The sequence below is a fragment of the Emericellopsis atlantica genome (genome assembly GCF_019669845.1).
Source record: "Emericellopsis atlantica unplaced genomic scaffold F5Z01scaffold_29, whole genome shotgun sequence".
In the NCBI taxonomy this organism is placed as follows: domain Eukaryota; kingdom Fungi; phylum Ascomycota; class Sordariomycetes; order Hypocreales; family Bionectriaceae; genus Emericellopsis; species Emericellopsis atlantica.
Window position 1 is genome coordinate 23,578 of NW_025764731.1, and position 16,152 is coordinate 39,729.

Sequence of the window (16,152 nt, forward strand, 5' to 3'; positions counted from 1 at the left end):
AATTAGTCTAGATTTCCGGCGACTCCATCCACTGGATGGTGCACCGTTGGGAGGTACTGGGTTCTCCGGCGAAGGCAGCATCGTGATCCCCTGCGCCTGGCCGAAATGCCCCTATTGGTAGGCGCATGTAGCCAATCGCTGGGATACCAGGAGCGTTTGGTGTGGTTACTGTGGTGCTGCGATGCCCTTGTTGAGCGTCGATGCACCAGCAAAACTGAGATTGTTAGACACACAGCTGGACGGCCGGTGAGATGAACTGCCCGCTTCTCGAACGACTTTTGGTCTCGAGTCTCGACAGGCAATTCCTGCAGTATGGCACCAGGGGCTGTAGGGCAGCTGTGAATCGAATGTGTGTTGTATTTTGCCACCGAAATACGCATCTCCAAGCTATCGGAAAATGAATGTCGCATAAGGCAAAATTGCATCAAGGGGCGAGGCGACAAAGGCTTCGGAAAGAGAGGGCATTCCCAGTTTTCGTCGACCACCAAATGCTTTCGTGGCCCCATGTGGGCCTGTGGTGCAGGGATTAGGGTGACTGATTCCAAAGTACTCGCTACCTCCGCTAAGCCAAAGATCGGTTCTGCGCTTCAGGCCTGGAACAAGCGGGTCTACAGCTGCCCGCCAGGTTGGAAAATGAGTGGCTGGGATGGCCCTGATCACCGTGGATGTCGCGGTGACAGCGGGATCTCGACTGATGCTGGGGCATCGGAAGGTAACGGTACTTGAGTTCGGTGTCAGTCAGGCATTGCAGGTTTGTGCGGCCTGGCACACGAACAGGCTGAAAACACGGCCCTCGTCGCATACTACACCTCTAGTCGCCCACACAAGCATACGAGAATCACACATCTACGACTTCGAAGTTCGAACCACACTTGCTGGTTCCGCTATCCGGCCAACCCAACCTTTGACAACCTCTAAATCCCGGGACGCCTCACCATCGCCAACCCCGTGTAGCCTCACTGCGCCAGGTCCACCGAAATTGGACGAGAACGAGCTCGAAAGGAGATCCGCCTGCATCACGCAGTAGGTTACGGAGCGCCCAATAGGCCCTTACGCCGTCCTCGCGGGCCCTGCCCTGTCACATCGACCGATCATCGCAGCTCGGGTCGCCAGAATTTGCCAGTGCGGACCATTCAACAAGCAACAGTACGAACAGAAGGCTTTGCGCGAAAGGGTCGAGAAAGAAGGCGATATCGACACGGTCAGCCAGACACGACCGATCTATATCACTACCACGCCAACGCTACGAGGAATCAAGGTCGCGACAGCCGTTTGGCACCACTAAAAGATTGGTGACACGGATTGGACGTGCTTCCATTAGATCCTCAGACCAGACCATCTGCCAAGCAGTCGCCAGCACGGGAATCGAGATCAGACCCAGGTGTAATTCAATTGCTACCAGACGCGTGATAGTCGCATCGTTACAGCAATACGTCTGTCTGGGACGATCCTAAGCGACAAGGAATTGACAACCGTCGCCGGATAGTCATCAAGATCTCGACTCGTTTTATCAGGTGAGTGCGACCTTTCAGTGGGAAGCCCTCCGTCATATAGCGATGACACCCCGATCGATCGATGCCATTGCCGGCCTCCGCCAATCACAAAGCCCGAGCCTCTGTTGATGGCGTTCCGTTTCCTACATACATCCGTTACATGCAAGAATTTCCAGCAAGAATTAACGTATTTATGCAGGTGAGAAGGATATACACCTATCTGTGCTCTACTGCCCCACTCCATACGTCACGAGCAAGGGTCGCCCATCTACCCACGGACCCTCTGCGCTGGGGTCATGGGCACTTGAGTGCACCATTTGGTTTCCCCGAGGGCACTCTTCTTTTCTTATGATTCCCTCCAGTCGACCACACGCGGAATCAGAATATCAATCCATTTCCACACATGCCACGATGTCCCATATAGAGAAACCCTCTGAGGGACTGGATCCTCCTCCACCACAACTCTCGAGCCAAGGCCACCCTCTTCCACGAAGGACATCGCCTGGCAATTCAGTTACGCTCAAGCATCACCGGATCGCGCGAGATGCGACACAGCGCGCTGCTTCCAAAAAAGGCCAGCAGACAGCTGGCCAGAAGTCATCCAACACCACCTCATCCTCCCGCAGGAACTCTTCAGGCGACAGCTTTGCCACAGGACAAAGCGATCCGAACAAATGGTTCGATCAGTCCAATAAAAACCCTACAGCCACGTTCGACAGTCATGCCATGGACGTTGACCCGCCCTTTTTCCAGCGCGAGACCGATTCATCGAACGAGGAACGAATCCCCCACCCCCAGCACATGGTTGCCCCGGCTCGTCTCGCTGCCGCCCAAAGCTCGAGTGCCGACGAATACAGGAGCGTGATCGACGACTTGACCGTCGAGATCCAGAAGCTGAAGGACGAATTGAAACGGTATAAGCAGAAAGGGCCCGATATGCTGCGCAAGGATAAGCTCTTTGAGATCAAATATCACGGGCTACCACAGAGGAAGAAGCGCGAGCTGGAATCGACATTGCGAGATTTCACAGCCAGCCTGGGCAGTTCGGTAGATGCGGCTTCTTCGTCGAGAAAGGTCCAGAAGGCCAAGGACTACCGAGATCGCATGTACTCGAATTCCGGGTCCATGAGCAAACATGCCTCGTCGTCCTCTGGTTCCAACAACCGTCCAGTCGACTCTGCATACGCATCCATGTCGACTGGGGCAAACTCGTCAGGACAGTCAGCGGGACGACACCAGTCGATGAATTCGCGTGTCAAGTCATCTGAGCAGAAGGTGGAGAGCTACCTTCGTGACATCCCCGAGGGACTATACCCCCGCCATGTCATGATGACCGACAAGGAAAAGAAGAAACTCGTTGTCCGTCGTTTGGAACAGCTCTTCACTGGCAAAATCAGCGGGCGTAACCGTAGGGAGGCCAAGAGCGCGCAGCCAGATGTCAACCCCATGCTACAATCTGTGGTCTCAGAGGGTCAGCAGCATCAGTCCAGACCTCTCGTCCACCAGCCACCTCAGTTGGCTAATGCTTCCATTCCCGCATTCGCCAACGCCAACGAAGCCAGCCGCGAGGCGAGGATATTGGCCACCGACGAGAGAGGCGGCAACCAAAAGACGAGTCGCTCCAGAGACAACACGTCGACGTCACATTCAGGAGGCGACCAGTCCGAGTCGAATGGCAACGGAAGTGGTAACAACACATCGCCATCCGACCCACCACCGCCTGAGCAGAGACCTACACGCCTACACGACCTCGACCCCGACCGTGTTCAAATCCCGTCTGAGAACATGGATTATATCAAGCATCTCGGCTTGTTGCCACCGGAGCTCATCAAACGGTCCTCTGACGAATCCGACATCCACCCTGACGCGGATGGATGGGTGTACTTGAATCTTCTTACCAGTCTCGCTCAGCTGCACATGATCAATGTAACTCCTGACTTTGTTCGCTCTGCAATCACTGGCGTCAGCACCAAGTTCCAACTGTCGCCAGATGGTCGCAAGATCCGCTGGAAAGGCGGTTCCGATGGTACCAAGTTCAGCAGCGACAGTTCGGAGGAGGGCAATGGGAAAAGCCTAGAGAATGGGGAGACAGACAGCAACAAAGACGTGTCTCGCAAGCGCCAGAAGACTGGCCAATCGACCGGCGACGAGTTTCAGTCCGGGAGCTCCAACAGCAGGTCGAAAGCCGGCGCCCAGGTTGCCTCGTCAGACAGCTTTCACTACAAACCCATCTTTGTCCACCGCCAGTCATCTGGCGGCCAGACATCCCCGGATGAAACCCTCTCCTCGTTTGGACCAATCGAGGACAGCAACATGGATGAGTCGGGCTGGGGCCAGAGTGGATCTGGTGGTACCGGCAACAACCGCCGGAAACGCCGTCACGATGGCGCCATCATCTACTACAGTGGCGCTCCATTCTGTACGGATCTCTCTGGCGATGCCGGCAGTGCCTCGCCTATGACCTACATGATGTCGAACGGACAGGCTCAGGATAACGACAATAAGGCTCGCCCCGAAGTGCTGCGCACAGCTTCTGGCTCGTCACTGCCCTACCGCCCACTGACGGAGAAGGCACCTTGTGCAGACCCCATGTCCAAGATGGATATTGACGATGGCGTTCCCGCTCTGACGCCTGATTCGGGCAACGAATCCGGGGATGAGCTCGACGTCGACATTGACCTTGCCTGGACGAACGACCAGCAATTTCTCGAAGTCCACCCCCTTGAGCCCTGTGGGCTGGGCGGCGTTATGCCCGAGGATCACTTCATGGTGGTCGTCACGACCAAGCGACCCAAGGAGGAACTTTCCAAGACCAAAACCGGCATGTCGAGAACGGAGGAGACGACGGACAGCATCATCGGCCGCCTGGCGTCCATGAGTACCTCGTCCCCCGCCGCCATCACCGCGACCTCGTCCCGCAAGGAGGCGCGCACGATGGAAATCGAGTACACATCTGGACGCATCAAGCGACTCGCTCCAGTGCGCTTGCCACCACCAGCGATATTCTTCCCTCCGTTCAGCAGCGACGGGTCAAGCGATGCCGACGACATGACCTCCTCCTATGGGGATGACGAGCTGGAGTCCTCCGAGGTGACCAGTCGCCGTGCTGACATTCACCAATCCGACGGGTACCCCGACGGCGTTGACCTCACGAGCGGCGACGAGGATGGAGAGGATCCGGAGAATGAGCCGGATACTGAAGGAATGTACGTGGGCCCGGCAAAGGTGTCGCCTGTCGACTTGATGGAGCGTCGGAGGCAGAGCAGCCTCGAGGCTACAGGGCGCACTGACCGCAGTTCCGCCGCTACGGTCGGTGGACCTGGCAGTGTGGGCAGCGATGATGATATGAGTTCCTAGTGTCTGGGTTTTGTTGCTCTGATTCATTTTTCAAGCATAGCGATGGCGTGGTGGTGGTTACAAAAGAGGCATGCATTTTTGCCTGGCGTTTGTTGGTTTTCGTCATGATATCCCCTTTGCAGCCTTTTGAAATGTCTGCCGTTGTTGGAGGATGCATTTCTGGGTCATTGGAATGATACCATTTTTCGCTCTGCTGTTACGATACGTACTTCTTGCTGTGGCGCTCCCCTGTGTTGTTTGTGAATGCTCGCGCATACTTGACCACATCGTACGGAATGATTTCTTAATGAAAGATCAATGAAATTATCGCTACTAAAAGCATCACAAATTCGCTATATCACAACTCATCGCCAGGACCGTCCGCGCCCTTGCCATATGTATTCTTTGCGACCTTGTCCTCGCCGCCCTTCTGTGCAGAGCTCCCAACCTCATCGACAATCAGCTTTGCCACATTCATCCCCATCAAGGCACTCGTCTCCATCGTCGAAATGAAGCTCTCCATGCCACCTGTGTACCATACACCATCGCCAACCACCGGATCTTGAAATGTGACCCGCGGCAGCTCAATGGGATAGGAGTGGAACCACACGGGATGATACCAGCTAATCGGTGACTTGTCACCCGTAAAGCTGTCAGGCACCGCGGTACCCAGCACCGAGCTCAGGAACGCTGGGGAGATGGCTTCGGCGGAAAAGATCTTGTAGACAAACTCCAGACGCCCAGTGGTAGGATTGTTGGTCGTTCGTAGGGTGCTGATGCTGTAGAACCCGGTGCGGCCTACGCCATCAGCGCCACTGGCGGGCGTTTCGTCCTCGCCAAGAGTGGTGTACACGTTACTGGGAGCCTTTGCACCGGGAGCAAGCCCGAAAAACTGAGGGTGGAGTCTGAATGGTGAGGTGAAGAGCGTGACGTGAAGTTTTGTGTATGGAACCTCCTCGATCTTGTGCCTTAGGACCGACGCGTCGGTAGTGATTTGGCTGAACTGCCAGGGCGTGGCGATGACGACCTCGTCAAAGCCGATGCCATAGGCTTCGGCTGTGGATGCTGAGCCATCTACCTTTGTCGAGACGAAGTACTTCCCATCCTGCTTTGGCCTGCTGATGGATGCCACGGATGTATTTCGGTGAAGAGTAGCGCCGCTGCTTTGGACCATCTTGTCGAAGATCTGCCAGTTACCGCCCTCGACAGATACAGCACCCTCGGTGGCAAACGACACCATCGCCTCCACGCCATGAATGAATGCCAAGTTCGAGGCATAGTTGACGCGTGTGGCTGCTTGTATGATGTGCCTTGCAAACTTCTCGTCAATCTGCTTCTTGTCAGTCCTCCGTGCGTCGCTCGCTGCACGGAACCCAGTGCCTTACGTTGTTCTGCTTCAGCAATTCTGCGCCTGTGATACCCGTCTGCTTGACAAGGCCAAGCTCGTAGACCTTTGCCGTTAATGACCTAAAGGGGAAGTTATCCTCCTTGTATAGTTCAAGGAATCTGCCCACAGTGTCTTTGACGAGATTCACAGCCCTGTATGGGCTCATGCCGTATCTCCATAACATCTTGCCGACATCCCACCACCAGCTCTCCCCGTCGGTAGTCTGATAGACGAATTCCTGGCCATCCCAAATGGCAGTGATATCACCGGGAGAGCCCTCGCGCAGGCCCCCCAGGGCAAGGTCGAAGTCGCGCGTTGCATTGAGTAGAATCTCGTTCTTTGTGATGAATATACTAGCTCCAAGCTCGATCGGCTGCCCTGATGGCGCTGGGGCGGTCAAAGAACGTCCACCAATGCGGTCTGTCTTCTCAAAGATAGTGACGTTAAGGGCGGGCGCGTTTGACGGTAGCGTCTGAGCGAACCGACTGAGATGATAGGCTGTTGATGAGCCAGCTGCACCAGCACCTTCGACTGTCAAAGCAATTTCTGGAAGATTTGACGACGGCAGTGTTACCTATGATGGCAATGTTGTGAACATTATCGTCCACCTCAGCCTCGCCTGCTGTAGCGCCGAAGCCTGTCAAGGCCAACTCCAGCCATGGAAACTTCATGGCGATTCTACGCAAAGTGCAAAAAAGAGATGCAGTTCCCGTTCGACGGCAAATCTGTCTGAGATGGACGAACAAATTTCAGAGAAGGAAATGATGGACGAGGTGAGCACTGACACTCGCTGTTGGCCATTCCCGAGAAGCAGGGGAAGGACGCGTCACGTGATACCCATGGTGACAAGTTCCATGCCGGCCTGCACACAAGTGTTTGGGCTCGTTTTGTTTGACCACGCGCAAGACACAGAGAATACTCCATTCAGGGAAGCCTTTCGATTTATTCCTAATCCATCAGGGCACTGTGGTTCCGCTTGACTCCTGTCACAGCATCACTTAGACAATTGTGGCGCTCCCCAGCCACACCTGCTGCCTAATGCAATCCAGGCTGCCGCGAGCGCAACACCTACCCCTCCACCTTTGCCTGGAGGAATCGATGGCCACACCACCCATCACCAAGCAAGCTTGTACTCAGACACCCTTCAAGAGGCCTATGACGCACCAAATTGACCAAAGAGGTTTCGTGTCGACGGGAGGCTCTCAGGTGACACAGGCTTAGTGCTTTGTATCGTCTATGTGCCGACTTCTGGACTTTGATCTAAAGACCGTCAAAGTTCCCTTCCTTACATCCCTCTTCTTCACCTGCCATGAGATTTTGAGTGGGTCGGCAATCTAGCAACGCGCCCAGCCCTTCAGCTTTGTTTACTTCTCCGACCAACATCCACCCCAACCGTCGATTCAACCTTTCATACACACTGCGGGTGATCCGCTCGCATTGCCAAGATGAACTCCCTTCGCGCTCGTAAGTGTGAAACCTCTCCGCTAGTCGAAAATCACTGAGCGATCCTTGCCTCTGCCTGCACTTTCTCGTTTATCTGCCCCTCGCTTGCCCCGCACCAGCGGTCGCCGTTGCCCTTTGTTCATCTTTGTGATGCGACGATTGGCTCCAGCCGTGGCCGCCTTTCTACTACCTTACCTTACTTCTCTTATACAAACGCTGACATTCCTAACCTTCAGTCTTGTTTGGCTCTTCCCAACCCGCGCTCAAAGCTCAAGAGACCGAAGAGGAGATCATCTGCCAGATTCCGAACGGCCAGTTTTATCTGGTCCGGCCGCCACTCTCGCCCAAGGGAGCATCCCAACAAATCTTCACCGACGCTGCCGTCTACGTCCGCAAAGAGACCCGACCATTCGAATACACACTTGTTGTCCAGCGCGCGTACGACGAGGAAGACCCAGAGCTGGAGGAGGAGACAGACGAGCATACCGAGGAAACCAGCTTTCAGCTCAACGGCCAGCTCCATCTTCGAACGGGCGTGGCAGCTGAGGGTCGAGCGCTGATCGCTTGGAAGGTTCCCGACGGCGATGAGGGAGACCTCTACGAGTTCATCTGTGGTGATAAGGTGACGCAGACAGACGCCAAGACCTTCCTCTTCGAAGCACAGCGCTGCCAGTACGAGGCGGAATACCAGGTTCCTCGCGCGACAGCTACCGAGGAGGATCTAGAAGAGTTTGCATTCGACGAGGATCCTCCGATCCCGCCTGCCAGTCCTCTCTACGGCCCCGACCTATCAGATCTCACTCGATCTATTGACGATTCCTTGGACAACATGGTGTCGTCCAACAATAACGCCAATATTGGAGTGAAGCGACAGCAGACTCCAGTCCAAGAACCCAACGAGCCTGATGTCTTCTCACCCGCTGAGCCTCCCGAGGCCCCCGAGGCGTTGGAACTATACGCGGCGCTGCCTGCAGAGCTACATGTGTTCGATCCGGCACCTGGCCACTTCGCACTGGTAGAGGACTCTGTTATTGCCACTGTCACCGAAGTCGGCAAGTGGCAGTATTGGCTTCAGATCAAGGGCAAGGACAGGGTGTGGGTCAGTACTACTGTACAGGCCGACATGAACCCAGTCTTCGACTTTGAGATGCTCTCCTTTGTATTCAACCACTTCAGCCCGGACGGCACCGCGCGATCGTGGTTGCTTAGGTTCCAAAATCAGAACCTCCTCGAAAAGTTTCAAGAAGGTCTGATGCAAGCTATTTGGGAGCAGCTGAATGAGACCAAGTGGCAGAAGATACAGGACAAGGAACGAGAATATGTCCTTGACGCATTCAATGACTTGACAATGGAAGATGCCCCGCCTGCTGGAGAAGAGCAAGAAGAGGAACCCGAATACGATGACGAAGATGAGGAGGAGGACCAGGGCCTTTTCCGCGGTGAAGAATACGACCCAGACGAGGAGTTCGACGATGTCGATGTCCAAGGCAAGGATGCCGACATGAACTCACAGCTGGCCGTTGGTTACAAGCACGATCGATCTTTTGTGGTCCGCGGAAACAAGATTGGTGTGTTCAGGCACAATCCTGACAACAAGCTCGAGTTTTCTACAAACATTTCGAAACTGGAGCATCCAACGACAGGCAAGAAGATGGGCAACCCCTCCAAGGTTATGCTTCACTCCGAAGACAGGGACCTTGTCTTCCAAAGCGACACCAACCCCAACAAGCTCTACCGCATGGATCTTGAGGCAGGAAAGGTTGTCGATGAGTGGAACGTCCACGATGACATTGGTGTTGTCAGCTTTGGTCCCGAGAACAAGTTCGCACAGATGACCGCCGAGCAAACGTTCCTGGGTGTCTCAAACAACGCACTCTTCCGTGTTGACCCTCGTGTACAGGGCAACAAGTTGGTGCAATCGGACCTCAAGCAATACGCCACCAAGAACGACTTCTCTGCCCTTGCTACCACGCAGAAGGGTTACATTGCCGTGGCGAGCAACAAGGGTGATATTCGACTGTTTGACAAGCTTGGAATGCGCGCCAAGACATCCCTACCCGCACTGGGCGACCCAATTGTCGGCATGGATGTCTCGGCCGACGGAAGATGGATTCTAGGCACCACCAAGAACTACATCTTGCTTATCGATGCACAACAGAAGGATGGCAAGAACGAGGGCAAACTTGGCTTTGAGAAAGGCTTCGCCGCCGATCAGAAGCCCAAGCCTCGCCGTCTCGCACTGACTGCAGAGCACGTTGCCCAATTTTTCCACGAAACGGGCAAGCCGATATCCTTCACACCTGCAAAGTTCAATACCGGCATCGACGGTGCCGCCGAGACGTCAATCATCACGGCAACGGGTCCGTACATTGTGGAATGGAGTCTCAAGCGTGTTCTGCGTGGCATGAAGGGGGCCTACAAGATCAAGCGATACGAAGACGAGGTCAAAGCAGATGACTTCAAGTTTGGCAGTGACAAGAATGTCATTGTCGCTCTGCCCAACGAGGTCAACATGGTTGCAAAGCAGAGTTTCAAGAAGCCAACCCGTGAGAGCATCATGGGCAATGCTCGTCTGAGCGGAGGTAGGAAGTCTTCGGGGAGGATTGGAGGCGCCAACAGCGGACGGTACAAGCTGGGCAGAGACGACATTGTGGACTCGCCGTACTGATCAGGGGGGGTTATCTATTTCGGGAGTTGGGGCGGGCGAAGTACATCCATATTTTCTTAGATACCTGTGTCTAGTAGCTCTTACGAGAAACGAAACTGTTCTACATTTTGCACAGCCAAGCTGTTCACTCGGTAGTTGGCCCCCTCAACCGTTGTTTGTTAACAAATAGAATTCAATCCAGCCGCTAAACCTAGACTCCGACTTCGCCGTGATATTCGGCGTACGTATCTGCGTAGTTTCCTTCAGTTGTCATGGCCTGCAGCCAAATCTTCATTACTACATGGCCTCTCACGCTGGTTTTTTCTCGCAAAGCCATTCGCAAAACAACAAGCACCTACTTCGCCACGGTCGATTCAGATGTGACGCCTTCGCCATCTATCCGTACTTGTTTCGGCGCATTTGCTGCCTGGTCTGGCTTCAGACCCCCAGTTACCAGAGCACCGTGCACATTGCGCAGCGTCTTGCTCCGTGTATCCTCTTTGCTCAGTCGCGTCATCTCTGCGACAAAGCTCGCCCCCCACCAAGCTGAAGTGTACTTGAATACGTAGCGCTCGAGCTTCTTGAAGTTGACTTGGCGCTGCTCGGGGCTCATGGTGACGGCATCGTGGATGGCATTGGCCATTTCCTCCGTGTTCCAAGGGTTGATAATGAGGGACCCATTCAGGGACTGGGCGGCGCCTGTGAACTCGGACAGGATCATGACGCCGTGGTTCTGGCGCTGCGTGGCAATGTATTCATAAGAAACAAGGTTCATGCCGTCGCGGGTCGAGGAGACAAGACAAACGTCGGAGACTGCGTACAGGGCAGTGAGTTCGTCGAAAGAGACAGACTGGTGCAGGAAGTGAATGGGCATGAACTCGACCGTGCCAAACTTTCCATTGATGCGGCCGACGAGCTCATTGACGACAGCGCGGAGGTTTTGATACTCCTCGACATCTTGACGCGAGGGCACAGCGACCTGGACGAGGACAACCTTGCCGACCCATTCGGGGTGCTCGGTAAGGAATACTTCGAGGGCGTGGAGCTTCTGGGGGACACCTTTGATGTAGTCGAGGCGATCGACGCCGACGATAATCTTGACGCCCTCGAATTTGCGTTTCAGTACAGCGATACGGTCCTTGACAGTGGGTTTCTCGAGCCCTTCGACGAACTTCTCGGGATCGATGCCGATCGGGAACGCGCCAACGGTGACAAATTTGCCTTTCCAGTCAATACCGTTGGGAGTCGTCGGCGCGCCGAGGATGCGCGAACAGCTGGAGAGAAAGTGGCGGGCGTAGTCGTAGGTGTGGAATCCAATCAGGTCGCAATCGAGGAGGCCCATGAGGAGGGATTCTCGGACCGGTAGAATACGGTAGATCTCGGATGATGGGAATGGGGTGTGGAGGAAAAAGCCGATGCGGACGTTCTTCTTGGATTCGCCAAGCTCTTCGCGGAGCATCTGGGGGAGAAGCATCAGGTGGTAGTCGTGCACCCAGATCAGGTCGCCATCCTGGACGTCGTTGATGACAGCCTTGGCGAAGAGCCGGTTGACTTCTTGGTAGGCGGCCCAGGCGGGCTCGTCGAAGGTGATCTCACCGGGGTGGTAGTGGAAAAGCGGCCAGAGAATTGAGTCTGTATCCGTGTCAGTGGGTGTTTTATTGTCTCTAGTACCACAGAAATCATACTTGAAAAGCCGTTGTAGTGTCTGTCGGCGGTCTCGTCGTCGATAAAGACGGGATGCGCGCCATACTCGTCCTTAAGACGCTGCTTCATTCCATCGACTTCGTCCGCAGGCACTTCGAGTCCCGGCCAGCCATACCACTGGAAGCTCGTCGTTTTGCTAAGACCGCTGAGACCAGTGACCAGGCCTCCCGACGACATGGAGAAGGAATAGGCGCCATCCTCGCTTCGCTTGATGGTGATGGGCAGTCGGTTGGACAGAAGCAACAGGCGACCGGAAGCGGCCTGTGCGTCAGATTCCACAGAAGGCATCTTGGCTGTGAGGGACAAGCGTTCTTGTTCGATCGGTTCGGACTGATGGTTCGCTGTCGGTGAAGGTGGTCGTGATGACGTCGTGTGCTGAATGTGCTCTGTGAGGGGCAGTCTGGGCCCTGAGGAGGGTGTATTTAAGGACTCTGTGATAACGAGGACATGTAGCCTTCTGACTTGACTTGCAATATCCGCAGAGAAAAGACGGACAGGTCGAGCGCCGGAGGTCTTTGTTGAGGGAACCTTCGCTGATGTAGCTCCAGTCTGTCTCGACCGTGTTCGATTCGGGTCACAATCCGACGAGGAGGGGCACTAACAGGTTCCGCGGACTTCTAAGGGAAAGGTTGTTAAGGCACGGAGGGGCAGAGTTACAGGGGTCTTATTTCAGTCGGAGTAAATCATGGCAGCAGACAGCGCCACGTCACAGGCAGGCAATTGGGAAAAGGTGTTGATCGAGTTTTTAATGTATCAGTAGTTGAATATGGGGATTTTGTGTCGGCAGCGGTCAGGTCGGCATCTCGATTTCATGCAAATTTGATAAGAGAAACAGAGCTCCCGCGAGGCGTCACGGTGCAAACCACCCGCATTGCTCCATTTTTTCCGGAGCGAAGGTCCGCTCTACCTGTCAAGCTGGACTGAAGTTATTATAGAGGGTCGTAATGATTGCACAGCACCTTGCCTTTGCACGGATGTCTAATCCAGCCGTCTTCGAGGAGAAGCCTGGTATTGAGGACCGTGCTGGCGTGAGTGCAGGCTCCCATAGTTGCAACTACGTCAGTAACGGCACATGTTGAAACGGTTGGACAGCATAACCCAGAGGCTAGTAGGAGCCAATCACCGTCTTTGGAGGTGCGTAGCTCACTTCAGAGCCCTGACAGGGAAGATGGAAGCGCCATGAGATCGAATCTGAGAGACACTGTTCGTCATGCTTCAACAGATTGTCCAAAAGCTGTAATGATGTCAAGTTGCGAGTCGCAACGGATTGAACATTCATGCAAGGGCAGCAGCTCAACGGCCACCAGGAGCTGCAGCTGAAGTGGATGGCGCTGCCACGCAGCGGCTTATCGATAGCCGTTATCACAAAGCCGATACCAGACATTTTCTGCCATTGTTGCGAAAAGTCAAACGACAGCAGCCACGCGCGCGCGCCCGAGTGCCTGCCTTTCAACAAACGCTGAGACGGTGACCAGTCGTTTCGCTCATCCAAGAGGTCGCCGTACTCATCAACTCATTGAGAAACTTCTTCGTCCCCAAGATGGAGCCCTCGCAGGACTTCACGACACTCCAAGAGAGTGTGCAAAAGTCTCTTGTTTCGACTGTCAAGACGACGAATCGCATCGCCGCCGAAGACCTCACGTTCCAGCGAACAGTCAATCCTACCGTTGCACAATGCCTCGACGATCAATCGGCCCGCCTGCGCGATCTCACGACACGGCTACTCAAATCTGCGGCTGATGTCTGCGGACTGACGGCGCCGACACTCGAAGATGCGGAGGACATTGATATGAACTGGCGTGGTGTGGTGGATGTCGTCGACACGGTCTTGGAGAAGGCCGATACTGCGCTGGACGAGTACACTGGCTTGATCAAACGCAAGGATCCTCCGGGCGCCGAGAATGGCGCGGATGCGAAGAAGCAGAAAGCCACGCCCAAGGTGGTGCGCAACGCCAACATCATGAAGCCTCAGACCACATTTGAGCTTCAGCCCGAGAACTCTCCGGACGGCCCCTGGAAGCCCATCATCACCAAGAAGCACCACGCGGTATTGCCTCTTAAGAAGAGCCTTGTCACGTTCACCACACCCAGCGGTTCGACCCAGTACAAGCACCCTTACGAAGCCGAAATCACCCAAAACGACTATCCGAACCGGGTGTTCGAAAAAGCAGAGCCCATCAAGTTTAGACCGATGGAGGAGTCGGATGTCACGTACATTGACACCTACGAGGGCGTGCTGGAGATGCTGGAACACCTCAAGGAGGCGGAGGAAATCGCAGTCGACTTGGAGCACCATGATTTCCGAACGTACACCGGCCTCGTCTGCTTGATGCAGATCAGCACGCGTGAGCGCGACTTTATCATCGACACTTTGCAGCCATGGCGCCACAAGCTCGAGGTACTCAACGAAGTCTTTACCGATCCAGGCGTTGTCAAGGTCTTTCACGGTGCGCACATGGACATGATCTGGCTGCAGAGGGACCTGGGTCTTTACGTCAATGGTCTCTTCGACACCTACTTTGCTTGCAAGCTCCTGCAGTACCCCGGCCGTGGCCTTGCATTCCTCCTCTCGAAATTTGCAGGTTTCACTGCCGACAAGCAATACCAACTTGCGGACTGGCGCATGCGGTAAGCCCAATAGTTCGTAATCTTTTCTGAGCTTCTCAGCTAACAGGTCAGACCGATCCCATCAGAGATGATGTACTATGCCCGCTCAGATACCCACTATCTGCTATATATCTACGACGAGGTTCGCAACCAGCTCATCGATGCGTCAGATCGAAGCAACCCCGAGACCGACCTCATTCAGCAAGCTGTGGATGCTTCCAAGGAAGTCTCTCTGTACCGCCACGAACATCTCGACTTTGATGAGAAGACTGGCGAAGGAACCAGGGGCTGGTACAACTATGTGCTCAAGAACGGGCACTTGGCTCTGAACGCCGATCAATTCGCTGTCTTCCGCGCGCTTTGGAAGTGGAGAGACACAGCCGCGCGACGAGAAGACGAGAACCCCAACTACATCATGAGTACGACTACACTGACTCAGATCGCTCGGACATGTCCACCAGACCAGAAGGCGCTGCACAGCTTACTGCCACCCAGTCCACCCATAGCGAAGCGAAATCTGAGTGAAATCTGGCAGACAGTGAAGAAGGTGAAAGCTGAGGGTGGCCCAAGCTTGCTACAATTTCTTACTTCTTTGGAGCCAGAGTCGTTGAGCAAGCACGGGGTACCTCGAGTTGCCAAGTCCAGTAGCAATCTGCCGGTTGTTGATGGTGAGGTGGCGATCCGGAGTCTCCCCAAATCCCAGCTATTTGGCACCATGCCAATTAGCTCGCGGTGGGAAGAGACACGGAAGGACGAGAGGGCCGACGAGACCGTGCCTTTCCCGTGGCAAAAATTCGTCCAAGGCGCCGCCAATGGCGAGGCATCTGCAACTCCAGCAATTGACACACATGCTGGCGATACAGCGTCTCGGGACGACGATGAGCCGGCGCCAGAGCTTCCACTTGAGCAAGAGGAAGACGATGAGTTCACGCTCAAGCGCGGCAAGAGGCGCAAGGTGGAAACTGAAGATTCAGACTCCACGAGCGACGAGGAGAGCTCAGGGGAAGCCGAGCAGGAATCTGAAGGGGAGAAAGAACCCGGAGATGGCGTACTTGAGGTGGACGTTAAGCCGATCCCGAAGAAGAAGAAGAAGAAGGACAAGTACCAGGTAGCTGAGGATCACGAGGAAAGGCAGGCCGCCATTGAGGAAAAGAGGCGCAAAAAGGCAGAGCGCCAACAGCGCCAGAAGGAGAAGATCCAGCGGAAACGCGACGACGAGAAGAAGTCCTTCTCCGCGGTGCCGTTTGACTACAGTCAAGCAGCCAGTGTCATCAATGCGGACCGCGATGCCGCCAAGGAGGCTGAGGCGGCCAAGGGGAAGAAGCAGAAGAAGCAAAAGGTCTTTGACCCGTACGTCAAGTCGGTGGAGGAGGGTGTGAAGGGCGCGAGAAAGGCGCCTCCGATCAAGGGTGAGAGGAGCGCTACATTTAGAAAATAGCCAGCTGGAGATCAATCACCATGTCTTAATTGCGTTACCTTTCCATTATTCACGGTTCGTGTTGAAAAGCCATGGCATCAGGGCTAGCCATTCCTCC

At 54.8% G+C, this 16,152-nt stretch overlaps 5 protein-coding genes across 5 annotated transcripts; 3 read left to right on the forward strand and 2 right to left on the reverse strand.

Annotated features, from left to right (window-relative positions):
• Nucleotides 1–1,904: 1,904 nt before the first annotated feature.
• F5Z01DRAFT_628176 (frequency clock protein) lies at nt 1,905–4,850 on the forward strand (the record flags this gene model as incomplete). Its single annotated transcript, XM_046261580.1, has 1 exon — nt 1,905–4,850. One exon carries the CDS (start codon nt 1,905–1,907, stop codon nt 4,848–4,850), a length of 2,946 nt encoding a protein of 981 aa, XP_046115034.1.
• A 304-nt stretch (nt 4,851–5,154) lies between these two features.
• On the reverse strand, nt 5,155–7,115 carry F5Z01DRAFT_664021 (Prenylcysteine lyase-domain-containing protein). Its single transcript, XM_046264069.1, has 3 exons — nt 6,791–7,115; nt 6,215–6,741; nt 5,155–6,159 (listed from the first exon to the last, which is right to left on the reverse strand). The coding sequence occupies exons 1-3, from the start codon at nt 6,885–6,887 to the stop codon at nt 5,188–5,190; spliced, it is 1,596 nt and encodes a 531-aa protein (XP_046115035.1). The 5' UTR covers nt 6,888–7,115; the 3' UTR covers nt 5,155–5,187.
• A 434-nt stretch (nt 7,116–7,549) lies between these two features.
• Nucleotides 7,550–10,494, forward strand: F5Z01DRAFT_294082 (VID27 cytoplasmic protein-domain-containing protein). Its single transcript, XM_046258831.1, has 2 exons — nt 7,550–7,680; nt 7,896–10,494. Exons 1-2 carry the CDS (start codon nt 7,662–7,664, stop codon nt 10,325–10,327), a joined length of 2,451 nt encoding a protein of 816 aa, XP_046115036.1. The 5' UTR covers nt 7,550–7,661; the 3' UTR covers nt 10,328–10,494.
• On the reverse strand, nt 10,453–12,298 carry F5Z01DRAFT_692565 (glycosyltransferase family 20 protein; the record flags this gene model as incomplete). Its single annotated transcript, XM_046266189.1, has 2 exons — nt 10,453–11,938; nt 11,992–12,298. 2 exons carry the CDS (start codon nt 12,296–12,298, stop codon nt 10,662–10,664), a joined length of 1,584 nt encoding a protein of 527 aa, XP_046115037.1. The 3' UTR covers nt 10,453–10,661.
• Nucleotides 12,299–13,423: 1,125 nt separating this feature from the next.
• Nucleotides 13,424–16,093, forward strand: F5Z01DRAFT_753007 (exonuclease). Its single transcript, XM_046267084.1, has 2 exons — nt 13,424–14,638; nt 14,690–16,093. The coding sequence occupies exons 1-2, from the start codon at nt 13,551–13,553 to the stop codon at nt 16,053–16,055; spliced, it is 2,454 nt and encodes an 817-aa protein (XP_046115038.1). The 5' UTR covers nt 13,424–13,550; the 3' UTR covers nt 16,056–16,093.
• Nucleotides 16,094–16,152: the final 59 nt, after the last annotated feature.